The 22726-nt window shown below is 43.3% G+C and overlaps 8 protein-coding genes across 8 annotated transcripts in view; 4 read left to right on the top strand and 4 right to left on the bottom strand.

The window, feature by feature from the left end:
• Positions 1–3845: 3845 nt before the first annotated feature.
• LOC133094989 (histone H3.1) lies at positions 3846–4409 on the bottom strand. Its single transcript, XM_061195788.1, has one exon. The coding sequence runs from the start codon at positions 4309–4311 to the stop codon at positions 3901–3903; it is 411 nt and encodes a 136-aa protein (XP_061051771.1). The 5' UTR covers positions 4312–4409; the 3' UTR covers positions 3846–3900.
• Positions 4410–5166: 757 nt separating this feature from the next.
• Positions 5167–5632, bottom strand: LOC133094993 (histone H2A type 1-D-like). Its single transcript, XM_061195794.1, has one exon. The coding sequence runs from the start codon at positions 5630–5632 to the stop codon at positions 5240–5242; it is 393 nt and encodes a 130-aa protein (XP_061051777.1). The 3' UTR covers positions 5167–5239.
• Positions 5633–5958: 326 nt separating this feature from the next.
• On the top strand, positions 5959–6339 carry LOC133094998 (histone H2B type 1-C/E/F/G/I-like). The gene has a single exon (XM_061195800.1). The coding sequence runs from the start codon at positions 5959–5961 to the stop codon at positions 6337–6339; it is 381 nt and encodes a 126-aa protein (XP_061051783.1).
• A 4372-nt stretch (positions 6340–10711) lies between these two features.
• On the bottom strand, positions 10712–11092 carry LOC133094997 (histone H2B type 1-C/E/F/G/I-like). Its single transcript, XM_061195798.1, has one exon. The coding sequence runs from the start codon at positions 11090–11092 to the stop codon at positions 10712–10714; it is 381 nt and encodes a 126-aa protein (XP_061051781.1).
• Positions 11093–11409: 317 nt separating this feature from the next.
• On the top strand, positions 11410–11882 carry LOC133094995 (histone H2A type 1). The gene has a single exon (XM_061195796.1). The coding sequence runs from the start codon at positions 11410–11412 to the stop codon at positions 11800–11802; it is 393 nt and encodes a 130-aa protein (XP_061051779.1). The 3' UTR covers positions 11803–11882.
• Positions 11883–13676: 1794 nt separating this feature from the next.
• On the bottom strand, positions 13677–15306 carry LOC133094984 (histone H1.4-like). The gene has a single exon (XM_061195782.1). The coding sequence runs from the start codon at positions 15265–15267 to the stop codon at positions 14617–14619; it is 651 nt and encodes a 216-aa protein (XP_061051765.1). The 5' UTR covers positions 15268–15306; the 3' UTR covers positions 13677–14616.
• Positions 13952–15599, top strand: LOC133094990 (histone H3.1). The gene has a single exon (XM_061195789.1). It carries the CDS (start codon positions 13994–13996, stop codon positions 14402–14404), a length of 411 nt encoding a protein of 136 aa, XP_061051772.1. The 5' UTR covers positions 13952–13993; the 3' UTR covers positions 14405–15599.
• A 2186-nt stretch (positions 15600–17785) lies between these two features.
• LOC133094981 (uncharacterized) overlaps positions 17786–22726 on the top strand; it is a 110129-nt gene continuing 105188 nt past the window's right edge. Inside the window, exons 1-2 of the mRNA XM_061195779.1 lie at positions 17786–18419; positions 22652–22669. Of these exons, the coding sequence (XP_061051762.1) occupies positions 18116–18419; positions 22652–22669 (322 nt within the window). The 5' untranslated portion in view covers positions 17786–18115. The remainder of the gene's footprint in view (positions 18420–22651; positions 22670–22726) is intronic.

Here is a 22726-nt window from a genome sequence, read left to right as displayed (position 1 = left end):
GTTTGCCTTGCATTGTTTTCTTTGGTCAGTGGTGCTCTAGAATTTTTCCTTTCCCCTCTCTGTTTCTTGCTCTGTATCCAACCTTGCTATCATGGGCTTTGGAACACAGTGGACATTCAATGTATTTCTAAGAAACCCAATTACAGATACTCATCTCAACTAGAATGAAGCATTGCAAAAATAAAAAAAATAATAAAATCACATTAGAGAACTAAGGCAGGCTTGTGGAATAAACCATTACTTATCAAGGCAAGAAAAAATGAATACTAGAAAAATTGTTGACCTTAGAATTCTTCAAGGGCAGAATATCAGGAAATGGAGAGTACCTGAAAATTTATGCTTAATTTTTTTCCCCAAAAGTGTGTTTCTTGAGAGGGAACATTCAGAACTGATTATGAAAGCAATGAGTGTTCTTTGATTGATAGATTGTGTTTGATAGATTGTGCACTCAGTGGTTTTATAAAAAAAAGAAGAAAAGAAATCATTTAGTGGAAGTACGAAAGCATTTTCTTAAAAGAAGGAAGGCCAGAAAAAAATTTACTATTTCTGGAAAGTAGGTAAAGACCAAGAGAGAATGAGGTTAAAAAATCAGGTAAATTACTTTGGAGTCTAGAAAGAATAAAAAGTTAAAGTGTCCATTATTTGATTCATGAGTAAAATAAGAATGTCAAGGAGTTACACCACGGTGTGTCATAGAAATTTATCTTGAAAGTTTATATATATATTTATATACATATATATGTGTGTGTATATATATATATATATATATTTTTTTTTTTTTTTTTTTGGTAAGGATTCACTGTGTTGACCTTGGGTGGCCTCAGCCTGCAGGATTTCAGTTCCCGGGCTAGAGACCGAAGTCAGGCCACGGTAGTGAGAGTGCTGAATCCCAGCCACCAGACCACCAGGGACAGTGGCCAGTGACAAGGCCCCTGGCCCCCTGGCTTTGCAGAAATGAATTCCCACAAAGAGACGGGAAGTAGTGAAACAACTAAAGTGTCTATGAGGAGGAAAAAGAGTACTCGTGAATAGTGTGGACTTAAAAAATATTCACCGCCTAAAAATTGAGAGTTATGTTTTATTCGGTGGAGATTTATTATTTTTTTTAATTAATTAATTATTTTTGGCTGTGTTGGGTCTTCGTTTCTGTGCGAGGGCTTTCTCTAATTGCGGCAAGCGGGGGCCACTCTTCATCGCGGTGTGCGGGCCTCTCACTATCGTGGCCTCTCGTTGCGGAGCACAGGCTCCAGATGCGCAGGCTCAGTAGTTGTGGCTCACGGGCCTAGTTGCTCCGCGGCATGTGGGATCTTCCCAGACCAGGGCTCGAACCCGTGTCCCCTGCATTAGCAGGCAGATTCTCAGCCACTGCGCACCAGGGAAGCCCCTCGGCGGAGATTTTTAGGACTTAAAAGCCTGGGAGGCAGCATCTCAAGTAACCCTGAGAGAACCGCTCCTAGGAGGCTAGGGGAGAGCCAGGTTTTATAGACATTTTGCAACAAAGGGCAGGTAGTCAGGAACATCAAAAGATTATTGTTAATTAAAGGAAACTAGATATCTCAAGTTAAGGAATTTAGCTCTTTTCTATGTATGGGAAGATGCAAGAGTCTGGGCTTACCGAACTCATTCCTTTGATATGCACCTCAGCTGTCTGGGGCCAGTATCCTGTATTTTCACATCCTGAGTTTCCTCAGGGCTCACTGTATGGAGTGGCTGCAGTCTGATGGCTGCTAGATGGCGGGTATTCTTTCCTTCCTAAGTTCCCTCAGGGCTCACCAGCTCACATTGGAGGGCTGCAAGTGCTGCTGACTGTGACATCCTTTGTTTACTGATATGGCAGGAAATATTCCATTTCTCAATAGGTACACATGGGTGAACTCAGAGAGAATGTTGAGTGCTCTCAGTAGTTTAAATCACTTATACGGGGCATCTCTTCCAGGTTTCTTTTGGCCAATCATCTTGCTTTTCTTGGTTCTGAGTCGTATTTGGATTATCTCAGGGTCCTGCCATGTGTGCTCCTGCATCTCTTAGCCAAGATGGATTCTAGCAAAGAGGCCTATGGGTAGGTTGACATCACTTACTATGGGATGGTGCCCCCTGCTTATTTGACCTCCAAGGAGTGTTTCTGCGCATGTGTAGTCTGGAAGGTTTCCTTGACCTCGAGAATGAGGTATATGTGGCCTCTTTATCTTTTATCTGGGCAGGACTCAGCTCTTCTCTGCTCCAGCTATTATCTTGGTCTTGGAGTATCTGTCCACAGGCCACAAACTCCGGCTGCTCAGCCTGGGGCTCATCTATCTCCTGCCTCAGTGTGAGAAAAATTGTCTGAGACTTGGAAGTAAGGAAAAAAGGAGGGCCCATGATGTCCAATATACAAGGTTATAGGCCACACAAGGATTCTATAAAAATGTACTTAGATCATCTATTTACTATTGACTGTAGGTACCAAAATTAGTGAAGTTACTTAACTGGCAGAGCTTTGTTTGGCAGAGAGGCAAATAATTTCTGTCCAGTGGAAGATTTATGACCTATTGGATAATAAAATAATTTTATTTTAAACTAATTTAACAACCCTGTTCTAACATATCTTTGTTACATTTTCTGTAAGTACCCTAATTTATTAAATGTTCTTTGAACCTACCATGGCATTTTACCTGTTGGTTCATTTATTGAAAAGTGAAGCTCTTTGACACATGCTCATTTTTATTTGCTGAATCCTGATTTTGCCTTTTTGAAAAAAAATGCAAGTGAGATATCATGTGATTGTGACTTGATTGGAAATAAAGGGGAATTTAGGAGAGGTGCTGGTTCTTTTCACCTTTTTCTTTAGGCCCGGGAAATTGAACACTTGTCACTCAACGTCATGGCAAATCATCATTGGTAAGCAGCATACAGGAAGGTGGAAATTGCAGACAGGAAAGCATATTCTTTATCAGGCATGGGCTCACTGAGGATAAAGGAAAGGTTCTGGTCACTGCAGAACAGCTCTGAAATCTGTTAAGATATATATAAATATCAAATTAAGGTAAAGGAACCGACTGAATTTCGTTTTGTTGTCATATGAGAACATAGTCTAAAAAGCCTGCCCAAGTGTTTTTTAGTTATTCTACGGGAAAGAGTTTCTGTTTAACTATTTATTAGGGTCTAATATCTGAAGTGTCTATGAATTTAGATGCTAATTTATAGGATATTGAAAATTTCAATGATTTTTGTCCATTAGAGATGACTATTATCTCTTTCCAGTAGAAAAGATAGCGTAAAGGTAATAATATAATTGTACCATAGGACAATAAACCTTTTCCATCTAAATTTGCTCGTTTGATTTTAATTCAATCTTCTTTCCTTTTCCCAGGTGGAGGGTGGGTGGCGGTGGTGGTGGTCACGAATTTTCCCGCTGTATATCTTGGTTCTCAGCTGGGGCCCCTGTAACAAAACACAGATTAGCAAAGGAAAAATAAACAGGTTTGTTAACATGTATATTTCATACATACAATAGCAGAGACCCAGGAGAATGTAATCCAAAGAGGTGGCTTATAACTCCAGTTTACATAGCATCTTCAACAAAGACTAGATTTGTAGAGAAATGACAGGACAAAGAAAAGCACTTTCAGGCTTCTAAGGGCAGCAAACTGAGAAGGTAAATATATGGGAGGAAACGAACAGCGAGGTTTGTTAGATTCCTCTGGAGCCTCTCTGGTCTAAACAGCCTGTGCAGTCTCCAGTACAGAATTTATATCCTGCTATAAGGCAGAAAAAAAGAGTAGAGAGAGGTTTTTCTTTGGATTATTGCTTATTAACTGCCTAGGGAGGTAAAATAAGGGAAAGCATTACAACAGTTCTATCGACAAAGTAGGTGGCTCTAAAAAGAGCCTTTTTCAGTTCAGAGTAAGCAATAGCCTTGGGTTACGCCCTCTCCCCGCGGATGCGGCGGGCAAGCTGGATGTCTTTGGGCATGATGGTGACGCGCTTGGCATGGATGGCACACAGGTTGGTGTCCTCGAAGAGCCCCACCAGGTAGGCCTCGCACGCCTCCTGCAGCGCCATGACGGCCGAGCTCTGGAAGCGCAGGTCGGTCTTGAAGTCCTGCGCGATCTCGCGCACCAGGCGCTGGAACGGCAGCTTGCGGATCAGCAGCTCCGTGGACTTCTGGTAGCGGCGGATCTCGCGCAGGGCCACCGTGCCGGGTCGGTAGCGGTGCGGCTTCTTCACGCCGCCCGTGGCCGGCGCGCTCTTGCGGGCCGCCTTGGTGGCCAGCTGCTTGCGCGGCGCCTTACCGCCGGTGGACTTGCGAGCGGTCTGCTTTGTACGAGCCATGACGATAACAGAAAAGAAAACTGGCTGGAGAGTAGTATGGTGCTGGTGCCGGTTCTGACCTCATTTATAGGTGCAGATCAGTCTGATTCCTAGTTCCCGCGCTGTGATCCAATTGGTTCTCACGTTGCCTTCAGAAGAAATATGGTTGGATTCCATTAAAGACTAAATGAGCTATCGAAATTTTATTTCAAGTTTACAGTCCACTTTGAATTGAGTTCATAACAGTAAGGTTTCCTTTAGTATAGGTTTTAGTGTACTTCATTCATTGCATTTTTCTGACAAGAGAAACAACCAATGGACTAAACAAGTCTCACTAATGATGGCGTCATTCGCAGAATTTAAAAAGCCCGCCCAGACATGTCATTGGTCAGCTATTCCTCCTTTGTTCTCCCATTTATTTTATTCATATATTACTTTTGGACACCAAGTTCGTTTGACTATACATGTATATGTAATAATGTATATACCTCGTGCACATGCAAAACCACCACTTAACAGGCATTATGGTCTGTCTTGTCATTTACATACATATACGTTATCCATAGCCTACAAGCCCTAATTTATGTCCTGACACAGAATTCCCTTAACAGGGATTCTTTATGTGAGTTTACAAACGTATTGCATCTTTTCAGCTAAAGGGATGGCAGAAAGCTAGTTTCATAAATTTTTCTAAGAATTTATGGTGCATAAAATGTGACCAACGGCTAACAATTTAACCCCTTTGTGGCAAAGATGGGAGCGGTTTCCCATTTTTAAATGCAAAACTTTTAACAGGCTAGTATAAACAAAACTTAAGCGTAACTACACATTAAGACTTGAACACGTCTCCTACACTTACGAAGTATTTCAGCGCTTTCCGGGAAAAAGTGGGTGGCTCTGAAAAGAGCCTTTGATTTTCAGAACGGGGACTGAAGAACTGCTAAACGTTTCACTTGCCCTTGGCCTTGTGGTGGCTCTCGGTCTTCTTAGGCAGCAGCACAGCCTGGATGTTGGGCAGGACGCCGCCCTGAGCGATAGTGACTTTGCCCAGCAGCTTGTTGAGCTCCTCGTCGTTGCGGATGGCCAGCTGCAGGTGGCGCGGGATGATACGCGTCTTCTTGTTGTCGCGGGCCGCGTTGCCCGCCAGCTCCAGGATCTCGGCCGTCAGGTACTCCAGCACCGTCGCCAGGTACACGGGGGCCCCGGCACCTACCCGCTCAGAGTAGTTACCCTTGCGGAGCAGGCGGTGCACTCGCCCTACGGGAAACTGCAGCCCAGCTCGCGAGGAGCGGGTCTTAGCCTTGGCGCGAGCTTTGCCTCCTTGCTTCCCGCGCCCAGACATACTGAGTGCTAGCAGGGGAAAAACAGCCACAAGAAAAGCGAAAAAGAAATGTTCTATAAGGAGCAACAAGATGACAGTTATAGAGCTGGGTGGAATTGTCAAATGCGGGGTAGGATTGGTTAAAATCGTCTTTTTACTAGACAACCAATAAGAAAGGAGATGTGATGCAAGTAAATTTACATAATCTCGTCACTAATGCATTATCAAATCAGTTCTGGATATTCTTGGATACCTTATTTGCATAGGTCGCCTATAAAAGACGAGATTCTAAACGTAAGCAGGCATATTAGAGTTATACTTTAGTGTGCGTTTTGAATTCGGCAAGTATGCCTGAACCGGCGAAGTCCGCTCTTGCCCCGAAGAAGGGTTCCAAGAAGGCGGTGACCAAAGCCCAGAAAAAAGATGGCAAGAAGCGGAAGCGCAGCCGCAAGGAGAGCTATTCTGTATACGTGTACAAGGTGCTGAAGCAGGTCCATCCGGACACCGGCATTTCGTCCAAGGCCATGGGCATCATGAATTCGTTTGTCAACGATATCTTTGAGCGCATTGCGGGCGAGGCGTCGCGCCTGGCTCATTATAACAAACGTTCGACCATCACGTCCAGGGAGATCCAGACGGCCGTGCGCCTGTTGCTGCCTGGGGAGCTGGCCAAGCACGCCGTGTCCGAGGGCACCAAGGCTGTCACCAAGTACACCAGCTCTAAGTAAATGTTTATAGGTGCTGTTAAAACAAAGGCTCTTTTCAGAGCCACTTACATTTTCATCTGAGGAGTTGTGATGCCCTCTTGTTGCCCGTTTTGGGGATATCTAAACACAGTTAGATACCGGAGTTGGCTGAGTTGTTTCTTCAAATAAGTCTATGTATAGAGAAGCCGTTGTGCTTATTAAAACAGGCTCTTTCTGTTTCACTTCTTTCCCAAACCTTCCTATATTCTATACTAAAAAAGCCAGAGTTTCTGTCCACCACGCCTTATTTTCAATTAGGAAAGTGAGGGAGGCTGGCTGGGTGGGATTAGGAAAGGGAACTCTTCCTATCCTAGCCATGGTTCGGCACTCTGGTACCAGGAGTTGGTTTCAGTTCCCAGCTTCCCCCGGCCCTTTCCCCAGAATGGATTCTACACTCCCAGAATCATGCCCCACTCCACAGAATTCAGAGCCTTACCTCCACCCGGCCTCCCCTCCAAACTTCGACATTCTAGTACTTCTGCCTTCTCCTGTGTGCCCGGACCCCTATATGTGGTCCAGTTTCAGTTGTTTCTGAAACACTTCAGCTCGGATTTTGCTCTTTCTTCCAAAACCTGTTTAACTTTTATTAAATTATCTTTGTAAAAATAACCAATAGTTTTCTCTTTTTCTGACTGGACACTGACAAATGCATGGTGCCAAGCCTCCCTTGATTTAAACCTTTTGCTTATTTCACTTCGTTTCAGCATCAAGCACTTTGATAATCATATATTTTCCTTACTCTCGATCTCAGAAGGGTTTATCACCATCAGTTCTCCCAGGTAGGTAAAGCATTTATTCCAGGAGACAAAAGAAGTGAGTCGAATTTGAGTGCAGCCTGCAGGCCTTTGGGATCTGGAGCTTCATCTCCTAGCCTAACCATGTCTTCCTTTTTGGCTGATTCGGGACACTTCATGAAAGATGAATAAGAAATGCACCAAGAAAAGGGATGTAGCCTAGTGCTGGGAGAGGAGGTAATTCATGCAAAAATACTTCCTAAAGTGTTGAGAAATCTGTACATGTGAAGTGTTTTTGAATTCTATCTAGACGTCTTTGAAAGAAAATTGCATCAGAAAACATTGGTTGGAATTTGAGTTCTGTGAGGTAAATAATCTTTGGTTCTCACAGCCTCTGTTCCTTACTTTAAAAATGAGAATGTTGGGCTTCCCTGGTTGCACAGTGGTTAGGAATCTGCCTGCCAAATGCAGGGGACACGGGTTAGAGCCCTGGTTCAGGAAGATCCCACATGCCTCGGAGCAACTAAGCCAGTGCGCCACAACTACTGAGCCTGCGCTCTAGAGACCGCGAGCCACAACTACTGAGCCTGTGTGTCACAACTACTAGAGCCCGTGCTCTGCAACAAGAGAAGCCACCGCAATAAGAAGCCCGAGCACCGCAACGAAGAGTAGCCCCCCCTCGCCACAACCAGAGAAAAGCCCGCGTGCAGCAGTGAAGACCCAACGCAGCCAAAAAAATAATAAAATAAATTTATTAGGAAAAAAAAAGAGAGAATGTTATGGGAGTTCCCAGGTTGTCCAGTGGTTAGGGATCCGCTCTTCCAACTGCCTTGGCCCCGGGTTCAATCCTTGGTCGGGGAATTAAGATCCCAGAAGCCGTGTGGTACGGCCAAAAACAAAAAAAACAAACAAAAAAGGATATTATTGAAACCAACTCATTGACAGTTTTGTGTAAACAAATGCAGTAGTTACAATGCAAGCAAACATTACAATTTGATTTGCAATTCATGAAGTTATTTATGGACATTATGAGGTAAAATTTCCCATTAGTCCTACACTTTACATATAATGAAGACAAGCTTTTTGATATAGTATTATTATCAGAAGTAATAATACTATAATGAATGAACAAAGTGCTGCTCCATGAAATTAGACTTTCTGCTGTTAAAATCAGACACCCTAGACACACTAGCTAAAAAGGAAACGTAGGGTACTTCCCTGGTGGCGCAGTGGTTAAGAATCCGCCTCCCAATTCAGGAGACACGGGTTCGAGCCCCCGTCCTGGAAGATCCTACATGGAGCAACCAAACCCATGCGCCACAACTACTGAGCCTGAGCCTGAACTTTAGAGCCCGTGAGCCACAACTACCGAAACCCGCGTGCTCCGCAACAAGAGAGGCCACCGCAACTAGAGAAAGCCCGCGCGCAGCCCGCGGCAACGAAGACCCAACGTAGCCAAAAGTAAATAAAAATTTTAAAAAAAGGAAATGTAAATTGCTGCTGTTAAAATTAAAGCAATGTCAAAATTATGTGAGCCTGCAATTTTAGGAAGAATTTACTTGTATCTATAGTCATTTTTATATTTACACTTTTAAATTTAAACATATGTAGTTATAATCTTAAAGATCATTGAATACATTAATAATTCTTAGGCGTGAGTGCCTTGATTTTCAATTGGTGGTCTGACAAATTATCACAAATACAGTGGCTTACAACAATACATTTATAATTTTATGGTTCTTTAGATCAATATTCTGAAATGAATTTCATTGAGCTAAAATGGTGTCAGAGGGCTTGGGCCTCTAACAGTGAAAATCTGTTTCCTGTCTTTTCCAGCTCCTGGAGGGTTTTCCTTGTTCCTTGGCTCACAGCCCTTTGCTATATTTGAAAGCCAGCAGTATCTGGCCAAATTCTTCTCACACTGCCATCTCTCTGGTTCTGTACTATGATTCCCTCTTCCATTGTTAAGGGCCCTTGTAATTACATTGGGTTCGCTTGGATTCTCTAGGATAATCCTATTTATTTATTTGGCCACGCCGCGCAGCATGCGGGATCTTAATTCCCCGAACAGGGATTGAACCCATGTCCCCTGCAGTGGAAGCGCGGAGCCCTAACCGCTGGACCTCCAGGGAATTCCCTAGGATAATCCTATTTAAAGTCAGGTGATTAGCAACCTTAGTGCCATCTGCCACCTTAATTCCCATTTGTTATGTATCCTAACATATTCACAGACTCCAGAGATTAAAAGGTAGACATAAGTGGGGAGGCATCATTCTGCCTAGCACAGTAAGTGACAGTATTTTTAGAATTTGACAGAATGCTATATACTTTCTGTTCTGGTGGGAGGACGAACATATGGACACACTACTGTATGTAATTTCTTGGATTTCATATACTCCCCTAAAGCTCATATAGACCTGGTGTAGATGTTTACCTCTGGGACTACAGAAAGCAAAAATTGACTATTTACAATAACATAAACTCTCATATATAGCCGTCTGGTATTTTTAGTTTTCATTCTTTTACATTTTTTTATTTTTGCTTTTGTTCTTTATATGTATTGTTTGAATGTTTATGTATTTTTTTTGTGTATGTTGTGTGTGTATATTTATGTGTTGTGTTGGGAGTGGGAAGCCTGGTAGTCATTAATTACACAAGATTATAGACTATTAGTACTTTTTTCCTACCAGGGTTGAAATCCTAAAAATATGTTGTAAATACATTCTTAGCATTTGTTCCATATGGGATGCCGTTTATGGCAGTTTATAAACTTAAGCAGGTTTGTAATTATGAGAAAAGTGTCAATTTTCATGACTGTTATATATGTATACATAGGACAGTAGAGTGGTGGTGGTATGAATTATTTTCATTTAAAAAGTTTTTTTTTTTTCCTGACTAGGACAAAATAATCATAACATCCACCCTGAGAGAAAATAACATAATTTAAGGGAGAGGAGGCACCAAAATATTTTAAGGGTATTTCTTTCCTGAACTGCCAGTGTCATCAGCCCCAACATGGTGGTTCAGCAATGGTCTAACTTTTCATTAGCCAAACCTTGGAAAAATTCTCCTTACAATTAAATGGCCCTATCCTGGAACCGGTGATACTCGCTTTTCAATTTCTATGCACATTAACTGTGCTGCTCCCATTAATACTTAGAAAAGTTACATTGTTTTAATTAAATAAATCGAATGCATGTACATATTCTTCTTACTACCACACAGCACTAACAAGGCATTGCCAAGGATTTAAGAGGATTTCTTAAATCCGCTTCACTTTTCATGGAGTCAGTTCGTAGGGCACACTACATCATAGCAGTTCAAATGATACTTACATGTCCACACTTGGCTAGCCTTGTAGCCAAAGTGAGCTGTGAAAGCAAGAGAAGGCTATGCTACCATTTACCTAGAATGTAAATACATGTTCTGTTTTCAAACCAAAATGCTGTGTACTTCAAGTGTTAGCACCATACAGCAACAAGTTCGTTTCAATAAATTAAAATTGAGTCTATTATGGCAGTCATATTAGAGACGAATCATTACAGCTCTTATGCTGAAAAAGTGGGTGGCTCTTAAAAGAGCCTTTGAGACTAACCACGAAAAGCACTTTTTTGCTGAGGTCACTTGGAGCTGGTGTACTTGGTGACAGCCTTGGTGCCCTCGGACACGGCGTGCTTGGCCAGCTCCCCGGGTAGCAGCAGGCGCACGGCCGTCTGGATCTCCCTCGACGTGATAGTCGAGCGCTTGTTGTAATGTGCCAGGCGCGACGCCTCGCCCGCGATGCGCTCGAAGATGTCATTGACGAAGGAGTTCATGATGCCCATGGCCTTGGACGAGATGCCAGTGTCCGGGTGGACTTGCTTCAGCACCTTGTACACGTACACAGAATAGCTCTCTTTGCGGCTGCGCTTGCGCTTCTTACCGTCTTTCTTCTGGGCTTTCGTCACCGCTTTCTTGGAGCCCTTCTTCGGGGCGGGAACGGACTTGGCCGGCTCAGGCATGACAAACACCGTGCCAAATTAAAGAAAAAACTATGTCGTGGAAACATCACTCAGCATATTTGTAGAGCTACTATGCAAATATGGTATTTAAAACTTTACACTTTGATTGGATAAATTTTCCACGTTGTTCGGTGGTATGCAAATTATGTGCCAGCAGTTCTCCTTTTTAATTGGTTGCAAGCTTTTAGACCCTTTTAACCAATCAAACAGTGTAATTTACAATTCGGCTTCGAAGTATAATTGCTTCTCATTTGTTAAGAGAATTTGTACTTTCGTTTTGCTGCTTCTTTGTTAAGCACCTTGATTAGATTGATCAGATGTCGGGACGCGGAAAACAAGGTGGCAAGGCTCGTGCCAAGGCTAAGACCCGTTCTTCTCGGGCTGGGCTTCAGTTTCCCGTGGGGCGAGTGCACCGCCTGCTCCGAAAGGGCAACTACGCCGAGCGGGTCGGGGCGGGCGCGCCGGTGTACCTGGCGGCGGTGCTGGAGTACCTGACGGCCGAGATCCTGGAGCTGGCGGGCAACGCGGCCCGCGACAACAAGAAGACGCGCATCATCCCGCGTCACCTGCAGCTGGCCATCCGCAACGACGAGGAGCTCAACAAGCTGCTGGGCAAAGTCACTATCGCTCAGGGCGGCGTCCTGCCCAACATCCAGGCTGTGCTGCTGCCTAAGAAGACCGAGAGCCACCACAAGGCCAAGGGCAAGTAAACTGCAGTATTCAAATTCTTGATCTTTGAGGAATCAGTCTTAACCAAAGGCTTTTTTCAGAGCCACCCACGTATTCGTTAAAAGGGCTTACATTTTCCTTATTTAAGCAGGTTGTTGAAAATGATTTTCATCACATTTTGTCAACTTAGAAGATGTATTTACACTCTTAGGAAATGCAAACTAATCATAGTTTAAAGTAATCAAAAAAGTACTCTTTAGCTAAGTAAAAATGATATAGAGAGACCTGTGTCACAAGTAATTAAGTCGATCAATGCAGCAAGCCCTCAGTTGTTAACCCTCAGGAAAAGATAATGGTAGCATAATACTTGGTAAATGTTGAAAGTTTAGGTGCAAATCTAGTTAGTGATCTACAAGATCATTTAAACCACTCCTTTAGTACTATCTCATGTTGAGTTGTTTTGCATCCTAATGGGACAAGTTGATCTGTAATTCATACTTATGTTTTTAATAGCCAATCTCAACTCTACTGAGCTGGGCCCTAATCAATTGTAAATAGGAATACAATACTGCATAGCCTGGAGCTAGAATTTGTTTAGGCAGAGCTTAACAAAGGTTTCAGCATGACTTTAAGGGACATACAGTAACACTTGTGTACCATTTACAAGTTTGAGTTTTTCCTAACACCATTTTACACGAAGGTCAGTTGAAATTGTGAAACGTAGTGGGGCGCTTTTATGTGAGAATGTTATAGTGAAAAGTAAACATTTGTTAATATAGTTATAATAGCAAGCATGAAATTAATTCAGAGTTAATGGTTTTAGTGCATTCCGAAAATCTCGAAGAATTGAGGCCTGCCCAGGTCCCAACCTGTCTGTGGTTTGGGGTTGCTATCTACCTCATAAAGCAGAGGGTTTGTCTTCTGGGAAGACAAAGTCGTCCTCTCCTCTGATAAAACCTCTCACACAGTTGGCTTTGGCATCTTCCATGAAGAGGACTTCAGAGATTGAGGACTCATGCGGCTAGGCTTTCATTTGAGGTAGAGAGAGAAGACCGTGGTTATAACCAGACTGTCCAGAGTTGGGTGTAGTTACCTCCAGAACTTTTCACTGTTAACCCAGCCTGGGATTCATGGTAGTCATACAAGTAGATTCCTTAATAGTAAATAATAATAATAATAGTTTCCAAAAAGTTTTATTTCTTTCTCCTTTCCTCTCCCCCTCTCTCTCTTTTCTAATATGGCCCTAAAGAACCCTCAGACATATGATCAGATCACAAGCTATGTAGGTGTAAATTCTTTAGTCTTTGTAAAATCTGAAACTTACATATATCTTTAAAACACAATGCATCTTAATAGTAAGGATTCCTTTCTCCTCCTGTAGCCACAGCTCTTACCCCAAGGCAGAAAACTGACACTGGAGCATGACAACTTGGAATGCAGTGCAAGGGCTCATCATAAGACTTACGGGCAAGCCACGTTAAGTCGTATGGGGAAGGTAGAGGAGGGTGTATTCAGGGGGCCTGGATTGGGGATAACAATAAGTGTTCAGGATTCTTTCCGAGTTCTGCTTTCATATTATCTCTGGACCCCTAAACTGATGGTTCTCAATTCTATCAGATCCAACACTCTTTTTCTATAACAAATACTGTAACTACCCCCATTACTATCCTGAAATGAAATTCATAGATAATATAATCTACCAAAACACGACTTAACTGTAATATAAAAGGGGAAATAAAAGGAAAGTATTTTGTTATTTTAAAAAATCTCTTAAGAGTTTAAAAAGAGAAATCAAGAAATTGACGTAAAATTAGCCTTACTACATTTGAATGAGGGTATAAAAATCTCTTGGCCAATCACATCCAACACACGCCTTTTCAAAAAGTTGATCAAAAGAAAGCCAGTTTCATGTACCAAAGTTTAAAAAATTTATTCTGCAAACAAGATTAAGCATTGTAATAATTTGTGTTAAGTTCTGCGGAGAAAAGCCAAAGAACATTGTAAAGAAACAGCATAAGGAAGATAGAGGCGAGAAACGGTTGAAAACAGCCATTCAAAGGGAGGCTGATGTCGGAGAGTGAACCTCGCTACCAATACCTTCACTGCAAGCCGTAGGAACAAATGCCTTGTCCAATCAGAAAGGAACTCTCTTTATATATACCGGTGGGGGGTGGGGGGGGCGGGGGCAGGCTTTCATTTTTCCGCCAGCTAGCTGCTTTCGGGAAATCTGTCATGGCTCGTACAAAGCAGACCGCTCGCAAGTCCACCGGCGGTAAGGCGCCGCGCAAGCAGCTGGCCACCAAGGCGGCCCGCAAGAGCGCGCCGGCCACGGGCGGCGTGAAGAAGCCGCACCGCTACCGGCCCGGTACGGTGGCCCTGCGTGAGATCCGCCGCTACCAGAAGTCCACGGAGCTGCTGATCCGCAAGCTGCCGTTCCAGCGCCTGGTGCGCGAGATCGCGCAGGACTTCAAGACCGACCTGCGCTTCCAGAGCTCGGCCGTCATGGCGCTGCAGGAGGCGTGCGAGGCCTACCTGGTGGGGCTCTTCGAGGACACCAACCTGTGTGCCATCCACGCCAAGCGCGTCACCATCATGCCCAAAGACATCCAGCTTGCCCGCCGCATCCGCGGGGAGAGGGCGTAGATTTGTTTCTCCCGATTAAGTGCCAACCTCTGAAAAACCCAAAGGCTCTTTTCAGAGCCAACCACCTTTTCTGTGAAAGATTCCTGTGCACTGGGACCTCCATTCCGAGCGAGGAAATAAAACCTCTCCTCCCAACCTCCGCCTCCGGCAAAAATGGTGTTACAAGTTCTTTAAGATTAATTGGGTGGCTCTGAAAAGAGCCTTTAAGGTACTCAAGTCTTTTTTTTCCTCTTCTTTTTGGGGGCCGCCTTCTTTGGCTTGACCGCTTTAAGCTTGGCTACCTTGTGCTTATGAATTCTGGCCTTGGCTGGACTCTTGGCCATCTTCGGTTTGGCTGTCTTCACCTTTTTCGGGCTCTTGACCACTTTCTTGGCCCCGGTGCCTACTAATGGTTTCTTTGCCTTTGCGGTCTTCTTAGCGGTTTTTTTCGGACTGGCAGCGCCTGTGGCCTTCTTGGGCTTCTTTGCCCCAGTAGCCTTCTTGGGGTTGGTCGCGCTCGCTTTCTTGGCTTTGGGCTTCGCTTCCTCGGTGGCCGACTTCTTGTTGAGCTTGAAAGAGCCCGAGGTGCCGGTGCCCTTGGTCTGCACCAGGGTGCCCTTACTCACCAGGCTCTTGAGACCCAGCTTGATCCGACTGTTGTTCTTCTCCACGTCGTAGCCGCCAGCTGCCAGCGCCTTCTTGAGCGCAGCCAGGGACATGCCGCTGCGCTCCTTGGAAGCGGCGACAGCCTTGGTGATGAGCTCGGATACCGGGGGCCTGGACGCCTTGCGCTTCACAGCACCAGCAGACTTGAGAGCTTTCTTCTTCACACGCGTCTTTTTCGCAGAAGTAACAGGAGGCGCAGCAGGTACGGTTTCAGACATGGTTGTTGATGTGGATGCCTAACAGTAAAAAATTAAAGACTCAGAATTGAGTACCCAGACCGGGAATGTGTGTGTTATATATACACACAGCGCCACTGCGCGCTGATTGGTTCCCAGCTGGCTTCCAGCTTGACAGCAACCTAGTCTCAGCTCTGTCTCGGAGTTGTGTTTGTTACAATTCAGGAAAGCAAAAAATTAAAGATCTCCTGTGGAGGAACCACACCAGTTATATTCTACAATGAACCGGGACAGCTCAAGCTTTGAGACCTTTATAGTTTCTTCTTCCAGTTTTTATCACTTTGGTCTCAGCCTTTTTCAAAATCCCCCGACACTCCTACAGATTTACAGGTCAGAGAGACAACTTTTTGAGTTTCGTTTAAAATATAAATTCTTCTCTTTGTGTCTTCAATAGCTTGCTCTCAAGTGACATTGTATACATTCTTGGCTTTTCATACCTTCAACAACTGCTTGATTCTCATTGACATTTACCTGGAAAATCTGTTTCATATGAGGAGAAATAACACAGGCTCTTTCAGGATTTCTCTACAAGAACTGTAGTAAAGGCTGCTTGGAATAACAGCAATATCTGATAAGAAAAGTCATTATTTAGTTTGGAAAAGTTTTATCATAGCTTTTTGTGACTATTTAGAGGGTTAGTTAATTTGGGGGCTTTAAGCATTCAAAATTTATGTAGGAAAATAGCAAAAGCAATAATCAATGATCCTCTTGACCTGGTAGTTGGGCTTGTGTTGCACTAGCTGATGGCAGAGGAGGTCCAGGTACAGGCATAAAATAGAGTTGGATGGCTTTATGGGGTTTTAAAGATTCATTTATTTACATTGACTTTATTAGGAAGGATCAGTTATTAAAATGTTCACAAGCTCTTGGGTTCAGTGTTCTGTCATGCTTCTGGAAGATAAACTTTGGCAAAGTATCCAAGTAAAAGAATTAAGGAATATACACACGCACAATACTCCCACACATACTTATATAGAATTCCCTTAAGACAGGGAAATTGAAAAGCATTTATATTCATTACTACATTTCTTATTTAAGCAAGGATACAGGTTTATAGGAAACACATTATAGGTTATGCGTTATGTTCAGTAGGAAATAGATTGATGGTAGAAAGTGCTTTGATTTTCTTCTTCAGACCTCAAACTGTTCGTCTTTAACATATTATGTTTATTTTGAAGCAGCCATGGACTTCTTTGTATTTCTGGTAAACCTTATGAGCCCCTTCCCAGAATAATGCTTTTCAGTGCTTAAGATAATATACATAGGATTACAAAGGAAAACAGTTGTATTAAAATACCATTATCAAATTTATCAAAAATCCAAACTGGTGAAGCATTAACATGTGCTTCTCTATTAATACATTAAATAACAAGATTACCCATATGACCAAGAGTTACCACAGTTTAGAAGGTGTAATATTTTAAACAATATTAGAGATTGAGATATTGACAGCTGCAACTGCAACATGGTATGAATATAGCACAGGTCCTGCCACTCACACTGTTTGTTGCCTGCATTCACAAGTGGAGGAAATGCTAAGGTTCACTTGGAGTATAAAGTAAAGATGGAGTTTTTGTTCAATACAAGTTTCCAGATGCTCTGAATCTATCTATATAGCCGAGGTTAAGAACGCCATTCTGGAATTTGTTTCTGTGCAGTGTCAACTCATGGAACTGTTTTGATGAACTTGGGCCTCTTCACAGACCATGGAGAAAAAGCCAAAGCTATCCAAGTCAGCTGGAACTCAAGGGAATTAACCATAAATTAAATCTTTAAGTATTTATTATTTTGAGGAGTTCTCAAAAAGAAGGTTTTAGTAAATTAGATAATCACTTAGACTTTCACTTTAGAGGAGTGAATCTTGAGTGGAGGAGTTGAGAGCAGACATGATACTATAATATGTCATAATAAATAATGCTGAGTGATTACTTATTTACAGATATTATTTTAAGAAATTTGGATTATCTCTTTTAAATTCAAGTGCTCTATAATTTACACTTTCTTATACATTTATCGATAAAAGGAAAAAACTGAGTATAAGCTGCCCAAGGTCACAAGCTAGTATGTAGAGAAGGCTGTCTCCAGAGCTTGACTGGACACCGTAATGCCACCTGGTTGCAGAAATAGAATGCGGTGACAGATACAATGCCAGATACAAACTGTCCACAATTAAATATATAATCAAACCATAAATCTTAGACTTACAGCAGAACAAGGTTTTTATCACTTTGGGATATACATATTTATAAATCTCCAATGTAGCGCTCAGTGATTTTTAACCTGACTTGACCTCTTAAACGCGTAACCTTCTTATATTTTTAGTTCCCTCTGTGGGGTCATCCAGCCTGCATACCAAAGATCTCTGCTTAGTTAACCAAACATAAATGGACAAAACTAATGGAAGCTTAAACAATAAAGATATGATTTATTTAAAACCATATTTAAAGCATTTTATAAGGGACAATAGCGTGTACTAACTGATTATTTCATATTTTGGAAAGTCTGAAGAACAAGTATCAGGCTTCTTTGTGGAAAGTGTATGATCTGTTGCCCCACTTAACGGCTGCCCGCATTGTACGGATGCACAAAAACACGTATCCATGTACAGGAGCATTTATTAAATCCCATCTCCAGGATCCACTGTCGCTTCAGGCGCCCCTCATAGCTGCCACAGCTCTGAGCAAGGGACAAATAAGCGAAGGGTGGGAACTGAATGTGGTTACCGCCCCTGCTCTTGCAGTTTTCAAACAGGTCCGTCACATTACTATAAAACTTGTAAGTGGCGCTGTCGAGATCACTTCGCTGCGGGTGTGATAGCTGTGTTTTCGCGATGTCTGGGCGTGGTAAAGGTGGAAAGGGGCTGGGGAAGGGTGGCGCCAAGCGCCACCGCAAAGTTCTGCGAGATAACATCCAGGGCATCACTAAGCCTGCCATCCGTCGCTTAGCCCGACGTGGTGGTGTCAAGCGTATCTCTGGTCTTATCTACGAGGAGACCCGCGGGGTGTTGAAAGTGTTTTTGGAGAACGTGATCCGGGACGCTGTCACCTACACCGAGCACGCCAGGCGCAAGACTGTCACCGCCATGGACGTGGTCTATGCGCTCAAGCGGCAGGGCCGCACTCTTTACGGCTTTGGTGGCTGAACTCCAGTTGGCCATCTCCGTGAGCCTACTAAAACCAAAGGCCCTTTTCAGGGCCACCTATTCTTTCACTCAAAAGAGTTTTGCGCTTTCTGTTCTAATTTTTTGTTAAGATGTTAGAGTCAGTACTGTTTACAATATGTAAATTTAAGTTGATTTTATCTGATTCGTTTTTGGTATGTTTCAGATTAGTCGCAGGTCGGTAAAGCTGGTCCATAACCTCAGGTCGAACTGCATATTCAATGTATTTAGTGTGCTTATAGCTAGGAGACCAACAGGACAGTAAACTGCAGGTGGCATTTTGCGCAACTGTCAGTGAAAAAAGGTGGAGAACATCACAGAAGAGGTAGGAGGTAAACCCTGATGCTAGGAAAATGGAAAATGGAATGTAGACACTTCTGTGGGCTGAAGACATTAAAACAGTCTTGCCTTCTTGGACATCACATGATAAATGGTGGGGGAGAAGGGGATGATCAATCAACATAAAATATGTCGAAGGCAGTTAAGTTCTACCAGAGAAACAATAAGAGTACTTGGAAATTAACATTGTGAATCAACTATACTTAAGTAAAATAAGAGTACTTGGGGTTCCCTCTTGTTTAAAAGTGGAATGGAGACAGGACAACTTGTCTCTGCTTCTCTGAGCTGTCTTCCCATGTCCAAAGCTACTGGTTTCTCAATCCAAAAGAAGCTTTTGTTAAGGTTGATATAAATGCTTGATATAAATATACAGGTTTATGTTTACCAACTTGTTATTATGTTGACTCTTTTTTTTTTTTAATTAATTAATTTATTTATTTTTGGCTGTGTTGGGTCCTCGTTTCTGCATGAGGGCTTTCTCTAGTTGCGGCAATTGGGGGCCACTCTTCATCGCGGTGCGCGGGCCTCTCACAATCGCGGCCTCTCCTGTTGCGGGACACAGGCTCCAGACGCGCAGGCTCAGTAGTTGTGGCTCACGGGCCCAGTTGCTCCGCGGCATGTGGGATCTTCCCAGACCAGGGCTCGAACCCGTGTCTCCTGCATTGTCAGGCGGACTCTCAACCACTGCACCACCAGGGAAGCCCTATGTTGACTCTTTATCTTGAATATTCTTAGACTTGACTACAAGCAGATTTACCTTAAATTATAGATGAGAGTTGCATAACACGTATCCTGACAAAAAGTGCTGGACTGGGCCTTTCAAATTCAGGTCTTCCTGAGTCAAATCCCACCTTGTTCTCTACACATCAGGAAATGAGGCAAAATAAGCAGTTCTCAAGTGGGTTACCCATTTCTTTTTCTTACCTACTGTAAACTTTCTACAGTCTCTCAGGATTGTCAGCATGCCACTGTATTCTTTGGTGTCCTCAGAATGGGCTTTATTCTGTGAAAAAATCTTGGGTTATTGTGATACAACTGGTATTTTTTTCCAATGAAAATGGTTCACTGTATTATAATAGCGTATAGCTGGACAGGAGGCTCCCTAGTGTGAGATAACACTCCTGGCTTGTCTGGGAGCAGAGGGGAGTATGTGACTAAGTGCTCTTTTTGGAGTGTAAGTAGAAGACACTCCCAGGCTTTAACACCTTTCCTCTTCCTGCCAGCTATGAAGGTGCTGATCTTGTTTGACCCAGCAGAGACCATCAGGCTCTAGGGGTGGCAGAACAATGACTTGTAAGGAACATGAGTTCCTGATTGATCAGGATGGGCAGAGCTGCCCCACAGAGCTGGACTAATCATAGTGTATCTGTTCCATGAACAAGACTGTCTTTAAGCTAAATTATTTTTGAGTCTCTGTTACAGTCTCTGTTGAATTTCGCAGGCCTCAGAACTTCTCTCTATTTGAAATATCTTGCTGAGTTATCAACGTGTTGATTATCTCTCTCCTCCCACTTGGATATCAGCCCCAGAAGATCAGCCTGTCTGTCTCACTGCTGTAACTAAGGCCTCTCACAGAGGAAATCCAATCAATATTTGACAAAATACTGAATGGAATCGCTTCTCTACTGCCATTAGAGACACCTTCCTAACACTGGAGCCAATTATGTCAGTCCCTGCTCTGAAGCTTTCTATAACTTTTTGTCGTCTGCAAAATAAATCTAAACTTCATTGTTTGACATCCACACCCTTCACCTTCTTCTATCATAAACTTGTCTTTGCCACCAGGAAGCTCATGTGGGCAGGGGCTTTGGTAGCTTGTTCTTCACCATATATTAGATGTTCTCAAAGCCTCCTACCAAATAAGCAGCACTGTATCTGCTGGGCACTTTTTAGTATGCTGAGTTCTCAGATCTCCCCCAGAGCTAATGAAACAGAAACTTTGGGAATGGGACCAGCAATCTGTCCTTTAACAAGCCCTCTGGGTGATTCTGATGCACACTCAAGTGCTTTATGTCCTCAGTACATAATTTAGTGCTTGGCACTTGAATATGAATGAACTTGGTGGATGCTCCTTCTGTCTGCCTAGAAGGCCCTTACATCAGGCAGTGCAAGTGCCTTGCCAAAAGTCATTTGCCCTCTTCCTTTCTAATATAGCCTCAATTTTGTTAAGGTCTCCCTTTCCTCCCTGCCTTGTGCTCCAGGGAAGGCAGAGTCCCTCTCTTAGCCTCAGGAATGGGGTTCTGATTCAACCACATCAATCCTAAGGGTCCCATGTCCCCTTAGTAATGATTAATTTGGGGGGCTGGGTATACATCCAGTTGTTTGTGACTGTGAGAGCCTTTAACAATGGAGGCCAGCTTCCCCAAGGATATAATAATGATTAAGCTGAAATTGAAGTTGTTGATCAGTAAACTGTGTGTGTGCTGGGGATGGATGTGGAATCAGGGGCATTTCAGACAGAGAAAAACGGCAAAGGCCTGGAAAAAAAACCAAACCAAAAAACAATGAAGAAACACAAAACAAAAGGGAGAAAAAGAATCCTCTGAGGTTGGGTTGGAGAGTTAGGTGAGGGCCAGACTTTTCAGGGCTTGGGGCCATAGCACAGATTTTTGATTTTTGTGAGGTGGGTGATCATCCAAAGGCTGTGAGCAGGTAAAAAACAAAAAGCCCCCACGGTGACTCTGGAATGGAAACTAAATACCCTATGAACCGAGGAGTTTTAGTATGACCTCCGACTAAAATCAAGGTGATCAGAAACAGTCGAAATGCAATTGTAATTCAGTAACCTGAAAATAAAGACTTGTTTGTATCTTCGTGCTTATTTTATTATCTACCTTTCTGAGACAATAAAATGGAGACCAGATAGACTGGCCCTGGAGGCTGGCTAGGAGTTTTTCTCAAGGAGAGTGATAGCAATTCTTGGGTGGATTTGGCATTTCCATTTATGGGTGAAGTGCCCTCAACTGAACCTTTTTCACCTGACTTCCTGAAGGACACCTCTACCTTGCAGTTTCCGGAGAAATGAGGGGAGAGCCCTGCTCTTTATTTCCCGGGGTTTAATCTCCTGGGCACTATGCGATCACAAACCGTAGGCTTCCAAACCTCAGTGTTCAGCTCACAACATTAAAAAGCATCTCTACTTCCACAGTTCTTCCTCTCTGCGTTCTGAGCCGACCCTGGGTCCCTCTCTTCTTCCTTGCCAGGATCCCTCCAGTTTCTGAACTGAGCAGAGGGAGGACATCTGGAGGCAGGATAGGGCGATGGGCTCAGAAGGGAGCTCACCGGGGACAGAAAAGGACAGATTGGAGGCAGCAGAGACAATCTTTATATTATGTGGCTACTCTAGTGAGAAGACAGGCAGCTGAATACAGAATTCTGTGAACCTTGCAGGTCTAGTTTGTAAAACGAGTCAGGAGAGTGGGGAGAAGATTGCATTCTTCAAACAAAAATCTAATGACCAGGAAAGAGATAAAACAAAATAAAAAGTTAGTAACTATTTTCCCCTTACTGGAGAGCTGCAGCCACCCAACATAATACGCTTGTAAAGAATCTTAGAAAAAATGTTCAGCCAGGACTTGAAAGCCCTAGGCAAAGGGCTGGGGGTGAGGGAGTGTGAGGAAAAGGAATTAGATCCACACAAATGAACCTAGGCGGAAGACCCGCAAAGTTATACTAAAAGTTCTGGTTTTAGAAGGTGGGATTTTCAAACATAACTGTGGTCTCTTGGACGTTACAGCCTGACGCTTTACATAAAACCAAGACCAGAGCTTCACAAAGCGCCGATTCCAGCCCAGAGAGCACCCTGTACAAAGTTTATAAAGGTGACCTAGAGCTCCAAGGATTGGGGTTAGCACTAAGTGGTTTCAGTGCACGTTCGCTTTGGCCGTTGGGAAGCAACCCTCATATGCGGAACAGTTGTCAGAAACCATATACAGTAGATTT

The sequence above is a fragment of the Eubalaena glacialis genome, chromosome 7, assembly GCF_028564815.1.
Source record: "Eubalaena glacialis isolate mEubGla1 chromosome 7, mEubGla1.1.hap2.+ XY, whole genome shotgun sequence".
NCBI lineage: Eukaryota > Metazoa > Chordata > Mammalia > Artiodactyla > Balaenidae > Eubalaena > Eubalaena glacialis.
Note: the sequence above shows the minus strand (reverse complement) of the source record. Positions and strands in the feature narration are given on the sequence as shown.